This window comes from Rhinoraja longicauda, chromosome 13, assembly GCF_053455715.1.
Source record: "Rhinoraja longicauda isolate Sanriku21f chromosome 13, sRhiLon1.1, whole genome shotgun sequence".
NCBI classification, from domain to species: domain Eukaryota; kingdom Metazoa; phylum Chordata; class Chondrichthyes; order Rajiformes; family Arhynchobatidae; genus Rhinoraja; species Rhinoraja longicauda.
In genome coordinates, this window is record NC_135965.1 from 52,666,413 (window position 1) to 52,684,652 (window position 18,240).

The following is an 18,240-nucleotide window of genomic DNA, read 5'->3' on the forward strand; positions in this document are numbered from 1 at the left end:
ACAGATGCTGGTTTACAACAAAAAAGACACAAAGTGCTGGAGTAACTCAACAGTTCAGGCGGTATCCTTGGAGAACATGAAGGGGTGACGGTTTGTGTCAGGAGCCTTATTCATGGGGGTTTATGAGCTCATGGGGAACAAGGGTGTAAGAGGGCCGGGCGAGGAGAGGGCCAAGGGTTCACGGGGCGACCGGAATGGAGACCACACCTACAACGAGCCTTTGAGGGCAGCTACACTCGGACTGTAAAACGGCATCAAAATGGCACCTCTTGCATATGGACTCAGTGGGCTGTTGTGTACATTCTGCACTGACCAGGTGATTGTGCTTCTGTACGGTGATAGTCTTGCTAAGCTGTGTGTAAAAGTATTATTCCACTGCATGTTGGTCACGTGATAGTAAGTAAGCATTGATCCAGTGTGAGGATGTGGCCAGGATTGGAGGGCCTGAGCTTTAGGGAGAGGTTGGGCAGGGTAGGTCTTTGTTCTTCCCTGCGCCCTTAACGACATCCTTCCTATAGCAGGGATTAGGCTGAAGGGCCCGTTTCCCTGCTGTGTGAGCCCATGACATGTGCCAAGGTAGAAGGAAATTTGTAGCAGCTCCATATTCAATCAGGGGTGACACGGTGGGGCAGCGGTAGAGTTGCTGCCTTACAGCACCTACAGCGCCAGTGACCCGGGTTTGATCCCGACTACGGGTGCTGTCTGTACGGAGTTTGTACGTTCTCCCTGTGACCGCGTGGGTTTTCTCCGAGATCTTCGGTTTCCTCCCACACTCCAAAGACGTACAGGGCTGTAGGTTAATTGACTTGGTATAAATGTGAAAATTGTCCCTAGTGTGACAATAGACAATAGACAATAGGTGCAGGAGGAGGCCATTCATCCTTTCGAGCCAGCACCACCATTCAACGTGATCATGGCTGATCATTCTCAATCAGTACCCCTTTCCTGCCCTCTCCCCATACCCCCTGACTCCGCTATCCTTAAGAGTATCTAACTCTCTCTTGAAAGCATCCAGAGAATCGGCCTCCACTGCCTTCTGAGGCAGAGAATTCCACAGATTTACAACTCTCTGTGTGTGTAGGATAGTGTTAGTGTGCGGGGATCGCTGGTCAGTACAGACTCGGTGGGCCGAAGGGCCTGTTTCCACGCTGTATCTCTAAACTAAACTAAACTAAACTGAGATTGATGACTTTTTTGTAAACTATGTTCCTCATTACCTGTGGTTAGGACAAAGATCAACTATAAATTCACTGGCTCAGCATGCCGAAGGAATAACTGACTTGCTCCTCTCCAAACTAAAGTACAAATTTAACCTAATCTTGTCTTTAGCTAAACACAATTGTCGTTAATTGAACCATTATGATCTTTTCTAAGGATTTTTATCGGACAATTTCAGATTGCAGATTTAATATTTTAATGATTGGACTAATGGTTTGCAGATAAACCAAACAAGAAAAGTTCTTAAAATTGGGTTTGTTTCCACTTACTGGCTCAAAGAGGTCCACTGAGAATTGGCAAGACAAACAGCCCATTCACAAAGTACCGCTCGTACAACCAGGCTGAAGGTGGAGATGAAACCGCAATCCCAGGCTCAGAAAACATGTCCTTGGCAACGATCAATCCAAGGAAAATGGCATTTGAAATGAGAATGCTGCCAGTGTTGGCATTAAATTCAAGCTAAACTGGAAGAAAGGTTCAGAGCCCAGAAAACAGACCCATGGCGTCCATACTGCCCACTGCACCTATCCATAAACCTGCATCATGTCCAAGCCTTGAGATTCCAGTACTTGCTTCCATAAATTCATGTCAAAGGAGCAGAATGAGGCCATTTTTGCCCCTCAACACTACTCCACCATTCAATGGTGGACTCTCCTTAATCAGACAATACTGGACCTATATAGAGTCATAGAGTCCTACAGCACAGAAAGAGGCCCTTCGGCCCATCGTGTCCGCGCCGCCCGTTACCAAACACAGTCTAATTTTAATCCCATTTTCCAGCATTTGGACCGTAGCCCTGAATGTTGTAGCATTTCAAGTGCCCATCCAAATGCCTGTTAAACGTTGTGAGTGTTCCCGCCTCCACCACCACCCCAGGCAGTGAGTTCCAGACTCCAACCACCCTCTGGGTGAAAAAGTTCTTTCTCACATCCCCCCGAAACCTCCCTCCCCTTATCCTGTATCTATGTCCCCTCGTTGTTGAACCTTCCACCAGTGGAAGAAGTTCCCCGCCATCTACCTTATCTATGCCCCTCATGATCTTGTACACCTCGATCATGTCCCCTCTCAGCCTTCTCTGCTCCAGGGAAAACAACCCCAGTCTGCCCAGTCTCTCCTCATAGCCGAGGCCCTTCATCCCTGGCAGCATCCTGGTGAATCTCCTCTGCACCCTCTCCAAAGCTATCACATCCTTTCTATAATGTGGTGACCAGAACTGTACACAATACTCCAGCTGTGGCCTCACCAGTGTTCTGTACAATTCCATCATTACCCCCCTACTTTTATATTCGATGCCCCGGCTAATGAAGGCCAGTAACCCATATGCCTTTTTGACCACCCTGTCCACCTGTCTTGCTGCCTTCAAGGACTTGTGTACCTGTACTCCAAGGTCCCTCTGTACCCCTGTCTTCCCTAGGGTCCTTCCATTCATGGTGTACTCCCTCTCCAAGTTATTTCTGCCAAAGTGCATCACCTCGCACTTTTCAGGATTAAAAGGATTAAATTCCATTTGCCACTGCTCCGCCCATCTGACCATCTCATCTATATCTTGCATTAAACGTTATTCCCTTTATCTGAAGAAGGGTCTCGACCCGAAACGTCACCCATTCCTTCTCTCCTGAGATGCTGCCTGACCCGCTGAGTTACTCCAGCATTTTGTGTCTACCTTCGATTTGAACCAGCATCTGCAGTTATTTTCCTACACATCCCCTTTATCCTGTATCTGCACCCTGTGGACGGCTCGATAGCAATCACGCAAAGGCTTTCCACTGACTGGATAGTACCCAACAAGAAAGCTTTTCACTGGACCTCAGTACACGTGGTAATAAACTAAACCAAACTAAATCTAGTGTTTGATCTTGCCACCATGGGGAAAACAGTTCTGACAATCTGTGCCTCTCATTTGCTTCTATCAGGCCTCCCTGCAACCTCCAACGTTCCAAAATAAACCAACCCATGTCTGTCCGATCGCTCCCTGTAGATCATAGTCTCTGATCCAGGCTGCATTGTGGCAAACCTCCTCTGCTCCCTTTGCAAAGCCTTGACAACTTTCCTGTAATGGGGTGACCAGAACTGTCCACAATACTCCAAACGTGGCCTGGCCAAAGTTCAGTAAAGCTGCATCATGACTTTCTGACTCTTATGTCCAATGCCCTGACCTCATCATCACTGGAGGCGAGTGTGACTGTCCTCTCCATAGGGTGGGACGCCTGTGCGTGACTTTGTGTAACGTGGTGAGACTGGTGCACAGACAACCACCACACGGTCCTTGACAGATCTGGGTCAGGATCCAGTGGCGTGGAGTCCAAGACGACCGGGGACCCTTTTCTGCTGCAGCCTTCATCCATCCGCCTTCCCAGCCGTTGTGACGCTCCACTAAAGTCAGCCATCACCCTCCCTCCGCCTGTTCCACCGTTGAGGTCTTGGTTGGATTGCTCTTTGTCAGGGACCTCCCTCCCCCTCGACCTTACCCCCATGGGTGACCCTACCAGGAGCGTGGCTCCAGACCGCATCGCTCTCAGGGTCTCAGGACCACATGAGCTTCTCCACCACCACACGGTGACAATCCACAGAGAAGCTGTAAAGGCAGCATAACCATATGCTTCCCTTTGTACTCAATCTACCTGTGTCACCACTTTCAGGCAGTTATGGACTTGGAGCCCAAGATCCCTGTGTACATCAATGGTGTTAAGGGTCATGACATCAATTGTCTATTTTCATTTTGCATTCGACCTCCCGAAGTTGAACAACTCAAACCTGCTGGGATTAAACTCCATCTGCCATTCCTCCGCCCACTTCAGTAGTTGATCTACGTCTCTCTGTATACTGGGTCAGCCATCCTTGCAGTCCGCCACCCCATAAGTAGCTTTAGTTTTTTTCAGTTTAGAGATACAGCGCGGAAACAGGCCCCTTCGGCCCACCGGTTCCGCACTGCCCAGCGATCCCCGAACACTAACACTATCCTACACCCACTACGGATCATTTTTACATTTACACCAAGCCAATTAACCTGCAAACCTGTATGTCTTTGGAGTGTGGGAGGAAACCAAAGATCTCGGAGAAAACCCACGCAGGTCACGGGGAGAACGTACAAACTCCGTACAGACGGCGCCCGTAGTCAGGATGGAACCCGGGTTCAGGACGCACGCTGAAATGCCGAGATATGAATTGTCCATTTGAGCACAGGATCATGTAATTTTTCAAAGAGGGGGCATTTTAGCTCTTACAGCCAGCCCCAACAATGTAATTGTTGTTGCTCTTGAGTCCATTCCATTCCCTGACCACTGCCAATTTTATGCTTCAAATATTTACCCTCTTCCGTTTAAAAAGTTGTTATTTTGGATTCTTCTGTTTTCGACGGGTTGGTGCCAATTGAACAAACCTCGGCATAGAATCTCTCAATCTTCCTTTGTTCCTTTGCTGATGATAGAGTTTTGATGGAGCTCCAGTTACTAACTTGTTGACCAGACCTACTTGTTTATCCATGAGCTGCGATGAATTGGGCCATAGCTTACAACAGGGGAACAATGAAGAATGAAGTTGTTTGTTGGGTTTGCCTGCTGTGTAGCCCTTACTCAGCCTCAGTGAAACAGAAGCTAATGCACCAATAACCCAACTAATACAACCAATTCCTTCATTTTATTTTAAAATATAAGATTTCTGAGTTTTTGTCTGACACTGTGAATCAGTGGAATTCTCTGCCTCAGAAGGCAGTGGAGGCCAATTCTCTGGATGCTTTCATGAAGGAGTTAGATAGAGCTCTTAAAGATAGCGGAGTCAGGGGATATGGGGAGAAGGCAGGAACGGGGTACTGATTGCAGATGATCAGCCATGATCAAAGTGAATGGCGGTGTTGGCTCGAAGGGCCAAATGGCCTCCTCCTGCACCTATTGTCCATTATCTGCTGTTGTATGTAACACCATGGCTGCACATTTCTGAACTATATTCCCACTCATGGAATTCTCTGCCACAGAAAGTAGTGGAGGCCAATTCACTGGATGTTTGCAAGAGAGAGTTAGATAGAGCTCTTAGGGCTAACGGAATGAAGAGATATGGGGAGAAAGCAGGAAGATCAGCCATGATCATATTGAATGGCGGAGCTGGCACGAAGGGCCGAATGGCCTCCTCCTGCACCTATTTTCTATGTCTTTGTCTCTATATATTTCTGAACATTATATTTTCTGAAGAATCATAGATTCATACAGTGCGGAAACAGGCCCTTCAGCCCAACTTGCCCATGCCAACCAACATGCCCATCTACACTAGTCCCACCTGCCCATGCTTGGCCCATATCCCTCTAAACCTGTCCTATCCATGTACCTGTTCAAATGTTTCTTACATGTTATAATAGTCCCTGGCTCAACTATCTCCTCTGGCAGCTTGTTCCATACACCCTCTGTGTAAAAATGTTACCCCTCAGGTTCCTAATAAATCTTTCCCCCTCCCCTTAAAAACATCACCTTAAAATATCCTGAACATTATATTTTCTGATCATCACACATTCATGAACATTATATTTTTCTACCTCAACTCCCTTCTTGATCTCACATTTTCTTTTAGTTTTAGTGATACTGCATGGAAACATGCCCTTTGGCCACAGAGTCCACGCCGACCATCGGTCACTGTTTCACACTGATTCCATGTTATCCCACTCTCTCATCCACACTAGGGACAATTAACCTATACATCCGCAGGTCTATGGGACATGGGAGGAAAGCCAGGCGACAGGTGACAGGGAGGATGTGCAAACTCCACATAGAAAGTTCGAAGGTCTCCAATGAGGTAGATGTAAGTATAAGAAGATAACTGCAGATGCTGGTACAAATCGAAGGTATTTATTCACAAAATGCTGGAGTAACTCAGCAGGTCAGGCAGCATCTCAGGAGAGAAGGAATGGGTGACGTTTCGGGTCGAGACCCTTCTTAAGGACAGGACCGCACTCTAGCAGATGAGAGGATGGTTCAGTTGCCTGATAACAGCTGGGAAGAAACTGTCCCTGAATCTGGAGGTGTATGTTTTGAAACTTCTGAACCACTTGCCTGATGGGAGAGGGGAGAAGAGGGAGTGACCGGGGTGAGACTGGTCCTTGATTATGCTGCTGGCTTTGCCGAGGCAGCGTGAGGTGTAGATAGTTTAGTCTAGAGATACAGCACATAAAGAGGCCCTTCGGCCCACTGGCACCACTGGGGTATTGCTCTGTACTATACGACTGCTCGGTACACAGAGATGTACTTACCTGTTGCCTTCTCTGGGTTATTGCACATGAAACACTGCCACCTTCCCACTTCCTCACTGTAGCCAAACAGGTCAAAGAACCTCACCTTGGCCAGGGGAATCTGCAGGCTGTCCAGATCCTATTCAAATGACATTAAAAGGTTATCATGGCTAGCTTTGTATCAACTAAGGATATAGAACAGGAACTGTAAGATTTGAGAAGTTTTCCCTCATTCTGCAATCAACACAAAACCAAAGAGCTGCAGTTTGGACATTTTATACGGGACTGGGGCTGATAGCGGAGAAAGGCTGTGGTCAGTTTGTTAACAAGGGATGTCACAATCCGTGGGTCCCAAGATGGCCGCGGGACCTCGTGACCAGCCACAAAAGCAAAAACCCCACAGCCCAGTCTCTAGGTTTTCTGCAAAGCCACGGCCTGAACAATAGATGGATATTGGCCGTGCAGAAACCTGCGAAACCAGGTCGAAGTCCAGACACTGGGGCGCTGACATCAGCATACTCACAATGCCCCAAACCGACCTACACAGTTAATCCCGTTAAGGGGGCACAATAGCCCATAGAAACCTACCTGGCAGGTGATGGGAAACCAGTTAAACCCATCACCTCTTAACGAGAAACACATTAACAGACTATCTAGCCATCACCGGTACTCCCGGACATAACGCAGAACAGAGAGAAAACTCCAAACCTATCTTTGAAACAAAGAGATCCCGAGATCTGGCGGGAGATAGGACGGGTCAGGATTAGTATAACTGGCCACGGTTTTTGGGTTTTAAAAAATCGGGAAAACGGAACGCAAGAAGGGGACGGCAGTCGAAGGAAGAAGAAGAAGTCTCACGGCAGAAGTCAGAGAACGCAATGAACGGCACGGAGAACGGAGACTCACTGAGAAGAACGGAAGGAAGAAACTCACGGAACAAGCACGACCCTCACGGAAAACAGCGGAGAAGCAGCACGAACAGCCAGTGACCCCAGTGTGTGGTTCCATGGTGAGCATGTACCCCGATCCTGCACATCCTGGACATAGTTTTAGTGTAGAGGGGAGGGTGGCTTAATTAACGTGGGTGTATAAGTAAATATGTGTTGGCCAATTTTGCGATGTGTCGTACGTTCCCCATCTTACAGTCGAGTATATGTCTTATAGAACTGTGCGTTTATAATTCAGAGTCAAAGTATTCATGTAATTCAGTATATGTCTTATAGAACTGTGCGTTTATAATTCAGAGTCAAAGTATTCATGTAATTCAGTATATGACTTATAGAACTGTGTAAAAGCATTCATGTACCATAGTCCCAAGCGCTCAATAAAAGCCTTATTCCGTTTAAACCCTGGTCTTCAAATCTGGTCTGGTTGAATTTTTCTGCACTATCAACGCTCCTGCATCTAAGTCCAGTGTCTAGAACCGTAGGGGGTGAGTGGGTCGAACCACTCACGGGGAACCAGTGTGCGCGGCCTGGTCGAGGGACCAGAGCAAGGCACGGGGCCTTAGGTCGGGCGAAAGCTCGGCGCAGAAACCCCTTACAGAACAGGTCCTGTCTGTGGTGAACTCAATGCTACGTTACATTGGTCCCCTCTCCCTGCACATGATCCCTCTGTTCCCTGTGCATCCGTGCACCTATGCAAAAGCCTCTTAAAAGCCACAGAGGGAAGACAATAGACTAACGTTTAATGTATATCCACATTGCATCTTTCAATAACTAATTCAAAGTTTTCATTGGGAAAAGAATATTGGTAGTCACGTCTAGTCTTGTTGGGAAAAATTGGGATAGGGCAAAATAGTTGTTTGTATTTTGTAGATAGATACGAAACTCTGGTTGTAGTTTGATATGTGTAAGTATCTAATTGTTCCATCTGCATTTAATGGAAGTAGGTTTTTACCATCCATCACTTTTCTTCACTGATAATCAATCCATTGTGGCGCGTCGGAAGAGGCCCGAAATAAAGGCGAGGAGCCGGGTATTTCGGGACGTTCTGTTTTATTGTTCCTTGGTTATCAGACGGGTCGAGCCTGCCGGAATGGCTTTGCGCCCAAAACCTTGTCCTTATATACATGGTACCGGACCGCCCCCCTGGACTGGTCCATTCCCGTGCCGAGGGATCGGTAGTAGTATGGCCCGACCCTTGGGAGCCGCCACAGGACCCCCCCCCCCAGAACCGGAGGCACGAAGCGCACTGGTGGTCGCACAACCCGACCGGACCGCGTACGGTAATCGGTCGACAGAGGGGCCGGCGGAGGCACAGTTGGAGGGACAGGTGGTGGGTCCCGGAAGGGTGGGCGACCTCGTGGCCGAGGCTGGGCAACCCGCAACGGTTGGTCGATGTCTAAGTGGGCCGGCTTCAGGCGGTCAATTGACACGGCCTCCGGCCGACCCCCCCATGTCCAAGACAAAGGTTGTCTGTCCGTGCTCCAGCACCCGTTACGGGCCCTCATACGGCCTCTGGAGTGACGTCCGGTGGGCGTCACGGCGCAGGAACACAAAGGCGCAGTCCCGGAGGGCCGATGGCGCGTAAGGGCGGAATGTCCCATGGAGGGACGTCGGCACGGGTGCGAGCTTGCCAACTCGCTCTCGGAGGCGCTGTAGGGTGGATGAGGGCGGTTCCTCTCGCCGCGCCACACCATTTTGCAAAAGACCTTTGTTTGGTACATGTGCCAAGTATCTCATGAAAGACATTAATATATATGGTACAGAACTTCCCAGGCTGTTTCATTCAAAAGGACTCTAGAACAAATTTGCCATTCTCTGTTTTTTCACTGCTGGACATTTGTACGTTCTCCCCGTGACCTGCGTGGGTTTTCTCTGAGATCTTCGTTTCCCTCCCTCACTCCAAAGACGGCCAGGTTTGTAGGTTAATTTGCTTGGTATAAATGTAAAAAATATATGTGCGTAGGGTAGTGATAATGTGTGGGATTTGCTGGTTGATGCAGACTCGGTGGGCCGAAGGGCCTGTTTCCACGCTGTATCTCAAAACTAAAATCTAATTATGTATAGGAAGGAATTGCAGATACGATAGTGGCATTTAAGAAACTTTTGGGTAAGCACCTGGATATGCAGGGGGTGGAGGGATATGGATTATGTACAGGCAGGTAAGAGTTGATCGTGTTTGATTTTACAGAGGCCAATCATCCTACAAACGCGCATGTCTTTGGGATGTAGGCCACTGTGCCACCCATAATTAACTATGTTTAGAGATACAGCGCGGAAACAAGCCCTTCGGCCCACCGAGTCCACACCGGCTAGCGATCCCCGCACACCAACACTACTCTACACACACTAGGAAATATTTACACTAGTACCAAGCCAATTAACCTACAAACTTGCACGTCTTTGGAGTGTGGGAGGAAACCGAAAATCTCAGAGAAAACCCACATGGTCACGAGGAGAACGTACAAACTCCATACAGACAGCAATAGACAATAGACAATAGGTGCAGGAGTAGGCCATTCGGCCCTTCGAGCCAGCAACGCCATTCAATGTGATCATGGCTGATCATTCTCAATCAGTACCCCGTTCCTGCCTTCTCCCCATACCCCCTGACTCCGTTATCCTTAAGAGCTCTATCCAGCTCTCTCTTGAATGCATTCAGAGACTTGGCCTCCACTGCCTTCTGAGGCAGAGAATTCCACAGATTCACAACTCTCTGACTGAAAAGGTTTTTCCTCATCTCCGTTCTAAATGGCCTACCCCTTATTCTTAAACTGTGGCCCCTGGTTCTGGACTCCCCCAACATTGGGAACATGTTTCCTGCACCCGTGGTCGGGATCGAACTCGTGTCTCTGGCGCTGCAAGCGCTGTAAGGCAGCAACTCTACCGCTGCGCCACCGTGCCGCCCTATTCCGCTACCTATCCCACTGTCTGCACAAACTAGGGGCAATTTTACAGAGGCCAACTAACCTACTTAGTTGCTGCCTTACAGTGCTTGCAGCGCCAGAGACACGGGTTCGATCCCGACCATGGATGTTGGAGGGAACCGGAGCACCCGGAGGAAGGCGGTGTTGCCACAGGAGGACGTGTAAACTCCAGGCAGACGGCATGCGAGGTCAGGATCCAACCTGGGTCTCTGGGCGTGGTCAGGCAGCCGCTCTACCGCTGTGTTACTGTGTTACTGTGTGTCTGTGGCACTGTGTCGCTGTGTCACTGTCCCACTGTGCCACTGTGCCACTGTGCCACTGTGCCACTCTACCACTGTGCCACTCTACCACTGTGCCACTCTACCACTGTGCCACTGTGCCACTGTCCCACTGTGCCACTGTCCCACTGTCCCACTGTGCCACTGTGCCACTGTCCCACTGTGCCACTGTCCCACTGTGCCACTGTCCCACTGTGCCACTGTGCCACTGTGCCACTGTGCCACTGTCCCACTGTGCCACTGTCCCACTGTGCCACTGTCCCACTGTGCCACTGTGCCACTGTCCCACTGTGCCACTGTGCCACTGTGCCACTCTACCACTGTGCCACTCTACCACTGTCCCACTGTCCCACTGTGCCACTGCGCCACTGTGCCACTGTGCCACTCTACCACTCTACCACTGTGCCACTGTGCCACTGTGCCACTGTGCCACTCTACCACTGTGCCACTGTGCCACTGTGCCACTGTGCCACTCTACCACTCTACCACTCTACCACTGTGCCACTGCGCCACTGTGCCACTCTACCACTCTACCACTGTGCCACTGCGCCACTGTGCCACTCTACCACTCTACCACTGTGCCACTCTACCACTCTACCACTGTGCCACTGTGCCACTGTGCCACTCTACCACTGTGCCACTCTACCACTGTGCCACTCTACCACTGTGCCACTGTCCCACTGTGCCACTGTCCCACTGTGCCACTGTGCCACTGTCCCACTGTGCCACTCTACCACTGTGCCACTCTACCACTGTGCCACTCTACCACTGTGCCACTCTACCACTGTGCCACTCTACCACTGTCCCACTGTCCCACTGTGCCACTGTCCCACTGTGCCACTCTACCACTGTGCCACTCTACCACTGTGCCACTCTACCACTGTGCCACTCTACCACTGTGCCACTCTACCACTGTCCCACTGTCCCACTGTGCCACTCTACCACTGTCCCACTGTCCCACTGTGCCACTGTCCCACTGTGCCACTGTGCCACTGTGCCACTGTGCCACTGTCCCACTGTGCCACTGTCCCACTGTGCCACTATGCTGCTCTGTGCCGCTGCGCCACTGTGCTGGTTTATTGACGCTGTGCTGGTTTACTGTGAAAGACACTGGGTGGTTTGGGCATTGTGTCAACCAATCTGGGCCAAGCTCGTTCAGGAATTTCTCCCCATTGGTATTGACATTTACATTTAATAGTCCCCTTCCATCTATATTTTGATTGCAATTGTTTTCTGCTTTCATTCCTGTTGTGTTCCTTCTATCGAGTGGTGCCATTCAGTCTGCTGTTCCAGCTGCATTTGGCACATGAAACCTCCATTTGAACTCATTATCTGTTCTCCTTTTAGAGATACACTTTGGAAAGAGACCCTTCGGCCCACCGAGTCTGTGCCGACCAGCAATCACCCCATACACTAATTCTATCCTACATACTGACAATTGACCAACACACCAACACATCCTTGGAATGTGGGAGGAAATTGGAGTACCTGGAGAAAACCCACGCGCTCACTAGGAGAACGTACAAACTTCGCACAAACAGCACCCAAAGTCAGGATCGAACTCAGGTCTCAGGTGCTGCAAGGCAGCAACTCTACCGCTGCGCCACCGTGTCGCCTGTACCTGTATCTATACATGTGGGAATGCAGGAAAGTATCTAATTATCCATTTAGTTTGGGCTCGTGTGGCCTTTAGTATATTATCATGTGTACCGAGGTACAGTGAAAATCTTTGTTTGTTTCATGCTATCCGGTCAGCGGATAGACTATCTAGTGATTACAATCTAGTCGACCACAGTATAGAGACACAAGATAAAGGGAATAACGGTTAGAGCAAGATAATGTCCAGTAAAGTCCAATTAAAGATAGTGCGAGGGTCTCCATTGAGGTAGATGGTAGGTCAGGACCGCTCCCTAGTTGGCGATAGGATGGCTCAGTTGCCTGATAACAGCCGGGAAGAAACTGTCATATCTAGGAGATAGATGCAAAATGCTGGAGTAACTCAGCGGGTCAGGCAGCATCTGTGGAGAACATGGATAGGTGACGTTTCACAGAGTGTTTGAGTAACTCAGCGGGTCAGGCAGCATCTGTGGAGAACATGGATAGGTGACGTTTCACAGAGTGTTTGAGTAACTCAGCGGGTCAGGCAGCATCTGTGGAAAACATGGATAGGTGACGTTTCACAGTGCTGGAGTAACTTAGCGGGTCAGGCAGCATCTCTGGAGAGAAGGAATGGGTGAATCTCTGGAAAGAAGGAATGGTCTCGACCCAAAATGACGTTTCAGGTTGAGACACTTCTTCATTCTGAGTTACTCCAGCATTTTGTGTCTATCTTCAATGTAAGCCAGCACCTGCAGTTCCTTCTTACACACATGTAGGTGATGCCAGTTAATATCGGGAGAGCTGAAATCCCTACCTTCTATCACTGTTATTTTTCTACTTCTCTGATTTTCCTACTTTGCTGCTCCTCCGACTCTTATCCAAAGATCCATGCTATTTGAGAAGTTATGGGGACTCGGTGTCGAGGATGTATATTGGCCCTTCTCTTAGAGATGGTCAGATATCTCCACAAACAACCTGCACTGTGAGAGTGAAACTTCAGTCTGAAGAAGGGTCTCGACCCGAAACGTCACCCATTCCTTCTCTCCTGAGATGCTGCCTGACCTGCTGAGTTACTCCAGCATTTTGTGAATAAATAGCATGTAGATGAGACGAGTTTAACATTGCACAATCCTGGTCAGGATTTTATGAACGACACATTTCAATTGTGCGGTTATTCATAATTAAAATTTCTGTTTCCTACATTGGGATTCCTGCTGGCATTGGAATATTAATAAACTGGCTGATCAAGCACCCTGGAGATAATTGTGATGTAAATCTAATAATAAGCATTCACTTCATTCATCTGGAATTGTTTTATGGTCTGGCAAAGATTCACGAACACAGCCAAATGTTGGGAAAGTACATTTCAACATGAACAGGGGCCAGAAGCTACCTTCTACCTAAAATAAAATGTTATTTTGTCTCCAAAAACACTTTAAATAAAAAAGGAATAAAGCTCCCAATCAGAGTGATTAAAAGAATTATCAACATTTAAATTCCTTAATGGGATAGAACCATATTATTCTGTTACAAAGAAAACCGTCAGAGTTTATTTTGCGGGCAGCAATGTTGTTCAGCGGTTGAGTTGCTGCCTCACAGCGCCAGAGACCCGGGTTCGATCCTGACTACGGGTGCTGTCTGTACGGAGTTTGTCCGTTCTCTCTGTGACCTGCGTGGGTTTTCTCCGGGTGCTCCGGTTTTCTCCCACACTCCAAAGACGTGCAGGTTTGTAGGCTAATTGGCTTCTGTAAAAATTGTAAATGGTCCCTAGTATGTGTAGAGTAGTGCTAGTGTACGGGGGGATCCCTGGTCAGCACGGACTCAGCGGGCCGAATGGCCTGTTTGTATGCTGTATCTATAAAGTCTATAGTCTAAAGTACTGGATGAAGAGATTACTTCCTGATTCAATTCAGGTCTTTTTTAATGTGATATTTTCAGCGTTTATTTTCAAAAATACAGGGCAGATGATAGAATCATCTATATACTATAACTATCGTTTGTTATCTTGTTTGTGACTGAACTTCAGCCAAAACGGTACATGATAGTGCCACAATTGTAGGCCCACCTTACTCACCTTTGTCACTTTAGTGATAATGCACGTAGTTTGATTGAAATCGGTGTTATATTTTTAAAGTTATTCACATTTTAAAGTTTAAAAGGAGGGGAAGGGGAGGGGAGGATGGAGGGAAGGGGGGAGTGGGGGAGAAGGGAGAGGGGAGGGGGGGGTTGAGGAGACAGGAGAGGGGGGGAGGGACAGGGTGGTGCACCAATGCAGGAGAGGTTTGGGCCCAACGGGTCCACTTGGTCTAGTTAAATAACGAAATCTCTTCAGTTTGCCGACTCACTATCGGTTAAATCTGAGCAATGGGCAATGTATAATCTTGAACTGAAAACAATTACATTATTCAATTAGTATCATAATACTAGTGCATTCGTACAGGTTTTGTGAGAACAGCCAGATTTACAACTCAAACCACCTTGCAAAGACTGGTTATTTTAAAAGGCAGACCGAAATACAGTACATTTAAAAGGGAAATCAGGAGATTAAAAAAGGGGGACATATTCCACTGGTCTCTTATTCTTATTTTTTTGGTCTTTTCAGCATCGACCTTAGTCCAACCATCCGCCTGTTCAAAACCGCTGCCCTCATCTGTATCCACCTATCACTCACTAGACTTTGCCCTTCCCCCTCCACCTCCCTTCCAGTTTCACTCCTCCCCTCCAGTCCCCAACTCCAATCAGCCTGAAGAAGGGTCCTGACCCTTATTCTCCAGAGATGCTGCCAGACCCGCTAAGTGACTCCAGCACTTTGTGGCTTTTTAATGCAAACCAGCATCTGCAGTTCCTTGCCTCTAGAAGCAAATACTATTTAATGTTCTTGTTCCTGAATCTATATACTAAAACTCTTGTTTGTTTGTTTGGTTGGGAGGGAGGGGAGGGGAGGAGGGAGGGGAGGAGGGAGGGGAGGAGGGAGTGGGGAGGGGGATGGGGGGAGGAGAGGGTGCTGCAGGAGAGGTTTGGGCCCAACGGGTCCACTTGGTCTAGTAAAGACTAAAGGGCCTGTCCCACTTTAGGCGATGTTAAGGTGACTGCCGGTGATCCACTCAAATATAAATGCTTCAACACAAGGTTTAGTTGTGTTTAGTTCAGTTAGGCTCGAAGGGCTGAATGGCCTACTCCTGCACCTATTGTCTATTGTCTATTGTCTATTGTTTATTGCCACGTGTACCGAGGTACAGTGAAAAGCTTTGGTTGCGTGCTAACCAGTCAGCGGAAAGACAATACAAAGGGGTAACAGTGGTGCAGCGGGTAGAGCTGCTGCCTCAGAGCGCCAGAGGCCCAGGTTCCATCCTGACTACGGGTGTTGACTGCATGGAGTTTGCACATTCTCTCTGTGACCACGAGAGACATTTCTGGTCAAATCCTCTCCCCCATCACCTGTATCCACCTATCACTCTCCAGACTCCATCCTTCCCCCCACTTCTCTTTTCCAGCTTTCTCGACCCTTACCCCCCCCCCCCCAGTAAGATCAGTCTGAAGAAGGGTCCCGACTCCAAAGTGTCACCAATCCATGCCCTTCAGAGTTGCTGCCTGACCCACTGCTTAGCTCCAGTGCATTGTGTTATTATTGAGAATGGGCACAAAAAGCTGGAGTAACTCAGCAGCTCAGGCAGCTCTAGCTGCTCCAGTGTTTCGTGTCTATCTTCGGTTTAAGCCAACATCTGCACTTCCATCCTACACGTTGTGTTTTTATGTTGAGTTTACATTCCCCAACATAGAGCTGCAGTTGTGCGGCACGGTGGCGCAGCGGTAGAGTTGCTGCCTTACAGCGAATGCAGCGCCGGAGACCCGGGTTCCATCCTGACTACGGGCGCTGTCTGTACGGAGTTTGTACGTTCTCCCCGTGACCTGCGTGGGTTTTCTCCGAGGTCTTCGGTTTCCTCCCACACTCCAAAGACGTGCAGGTTTGTAGGTTAATTGGCTTGGTAAATGTAAATGTTGTCCCGAGTGTGTGTAGGATAGTGTTAGTGTGCGGGGATCGCTGGTCGGCGCGGACCCGGTGGGCCGAAGGGCCTGTTTCCGCACTGTATCTCTAAACTAAACTAAACTCAACTCAACTAAACTGAGTTGCTCCAGCGTTTCGTGTCTAACTTCGGTTTAAGCCAGCATCTGTACTTCCTGCACCTTGTGTTTTTATGTTGAGTTTACATTCCCCAGGCTAGAGCTCCAGTTTGACTGGATCATTTTGCAATGTTATTGTATGTTGTAAAATGTTCACCTTCTGATAATGAATGGTCTGGGTCATCGCCGATTCAAAGCTGTGTGCCCCCCTCAGCTGTGCCTTCTCCCAGAGGGCTTTCAGGACCCGTACTGAGGCGTCTCGTGTGGACAAAGGGCTCGTGGAATCGTTCTGTCAACGACAAAGCAAACGCACATTGACTGGTCATGTGGCCGGCCGCCTGCAAACACAACCCAGAACTACTCCAAGCTCCAAGGTCAACATCAAATGCCTACATCTATCCAGCCCATCAAGTCAATCATGGCTGATAGATGCATCATCCCATCACACAAACCAACCTCCCTTTCATTGACTCCATCTACACCTCACGCTGCCTCGGCAAGGCCAGCAGCCCAGACCATCACACAAACCAACCTCCCTCCATTGGCTCCATCTACACCTCACGCTGCATAATCAAGGACCAGTCTCACCCCGGCCACTCCCTCTTCTCCCCTCTCCCATCGGGCATGAGGTACAGAAGTGTGAAAACGCTCACCTCCAGATTCAGGGGCAGTTTTGTACCGGCTGTTATCAGGCAACTGAACCATCCTATCAACAACAGTGGTCCTGAACTACTATCCACCTCATTGGACACCTTCGGACTATCTTTAATAGGACTTTACTGGACTTTACCTTGCACTAAACATTGTTCCCTTTATCATGCATCTGTACACTGTGTGAACAGCTCGATTGTAATACTGTATTGTTTTTCCGCTGGCACGCAACAACAAGCTTTTCACTGTACCTCGGTACGCGTAACAACAAACTACACTAAACAACACCAACCTCAATAATGGATATGGACTGTCTTCAGTTGCTCCAAGTTCTTTGGGTTTTTTTGCATTAGTTTTGGGGCTATTAATGTATTGAATTTTGCTTTTATATGTTATTTATTGTACTGTGTTTAAATCCCTGCTGTGCTGCTGCAAGTAAGAATTTCACTGTTTTAGTTTATAATTTTGGTTTAGTTTAGTTGATTGTAACATGTACTGAGGTACAGTGAACCATCCTGACATGTACTGAGATACAGTGAACCATCCTGACATGTACTGAGGTACAGTGAACCATCCTGACATGTACTGAGATACAGTGAACCATCCTGACATGTACTGAGATACAGTGAACCATCCTGACATGTACTGAGGTACAGTGAACCATCCTCACATGTACTGAGATACAGTGAACCATCCTGACATGTACTGAGATACAGTGAACCATCCTGACATGTACTGAGGTACAGTGAACCATCCTGACATGTACTGAGATACAGTGAACCATCCTGACATGTACTGAGGTACAGTGAACCATCCTGACATGTACTGAGGTACAGTGAACCATCCTGACATGTACTGAGGTACAGTGAACCATCCTGACATGTACTGAGGTACAGTGAATCATCCTGACATGTACTGAGATACAGTGAACCATCCTGACATGTACTGAGATACAGTGAACCATCCTGACATGTACTGAGGTACAGTGAACCATCCTGACATGTACTGAGATAGTGAACCATCCTGACATGTACTGAGGTACAGTGAACCATCCCACCACAACCAGAGAGCAGTGCTGAACTACTATCTACCTCATTGGTGATCCTCGGACTGTCCTTGATCTGACTTTACCAGATTCTATTTTGCACGAAACATTATTCCCTTTACCATGTATCTGTACACTGTGAATGGCTCGATTGTAATCATGAACTGTGTTTCCGCTGAGTGGGTAGCACGCAACAACAAGCTTTTCACTGTACCTCGGTACACGTGACAATGAAACAAACTGA

At 48.3% G+C, this 18,240-nt stretch overlaps 1 protein-coding gene across 8 annotated transcripts in view; it reads right to left on the bottom strand.

Annotated features, from left to right (window-relative positions):
* Positions 1-18,240, bottom strand: part of veph1 (ventricular zone expressed PH domain-containing 1) — a 161,096-nt gene that overhangs the window by 6,226 nt on the left and 136,630 nt on the right. For 6 of the 8 annotated variants that reach the window (XM_078410115.1, XM_078410112.1, XM_078410109.1 and 3 more), the window contains 2 exons: positions 16,458-16,589; positions 6,452-6,569 (listed from right to left, as the gene is read on the bottom strand). In XM_078410115.1, coding sequence (XP_078266241.1) covers positions 6,452-6,569; positions 16,458-16,589 — 250 coding nt within the window. The remainder of the gene's footprint in view (positions 1-6,451; positions 6,570-16,457; positions 16,590-18,240) is intronic. The other 2 variants (XR_013547988.1, XM_078410113.1) reach the window with 1 other exon arrangement.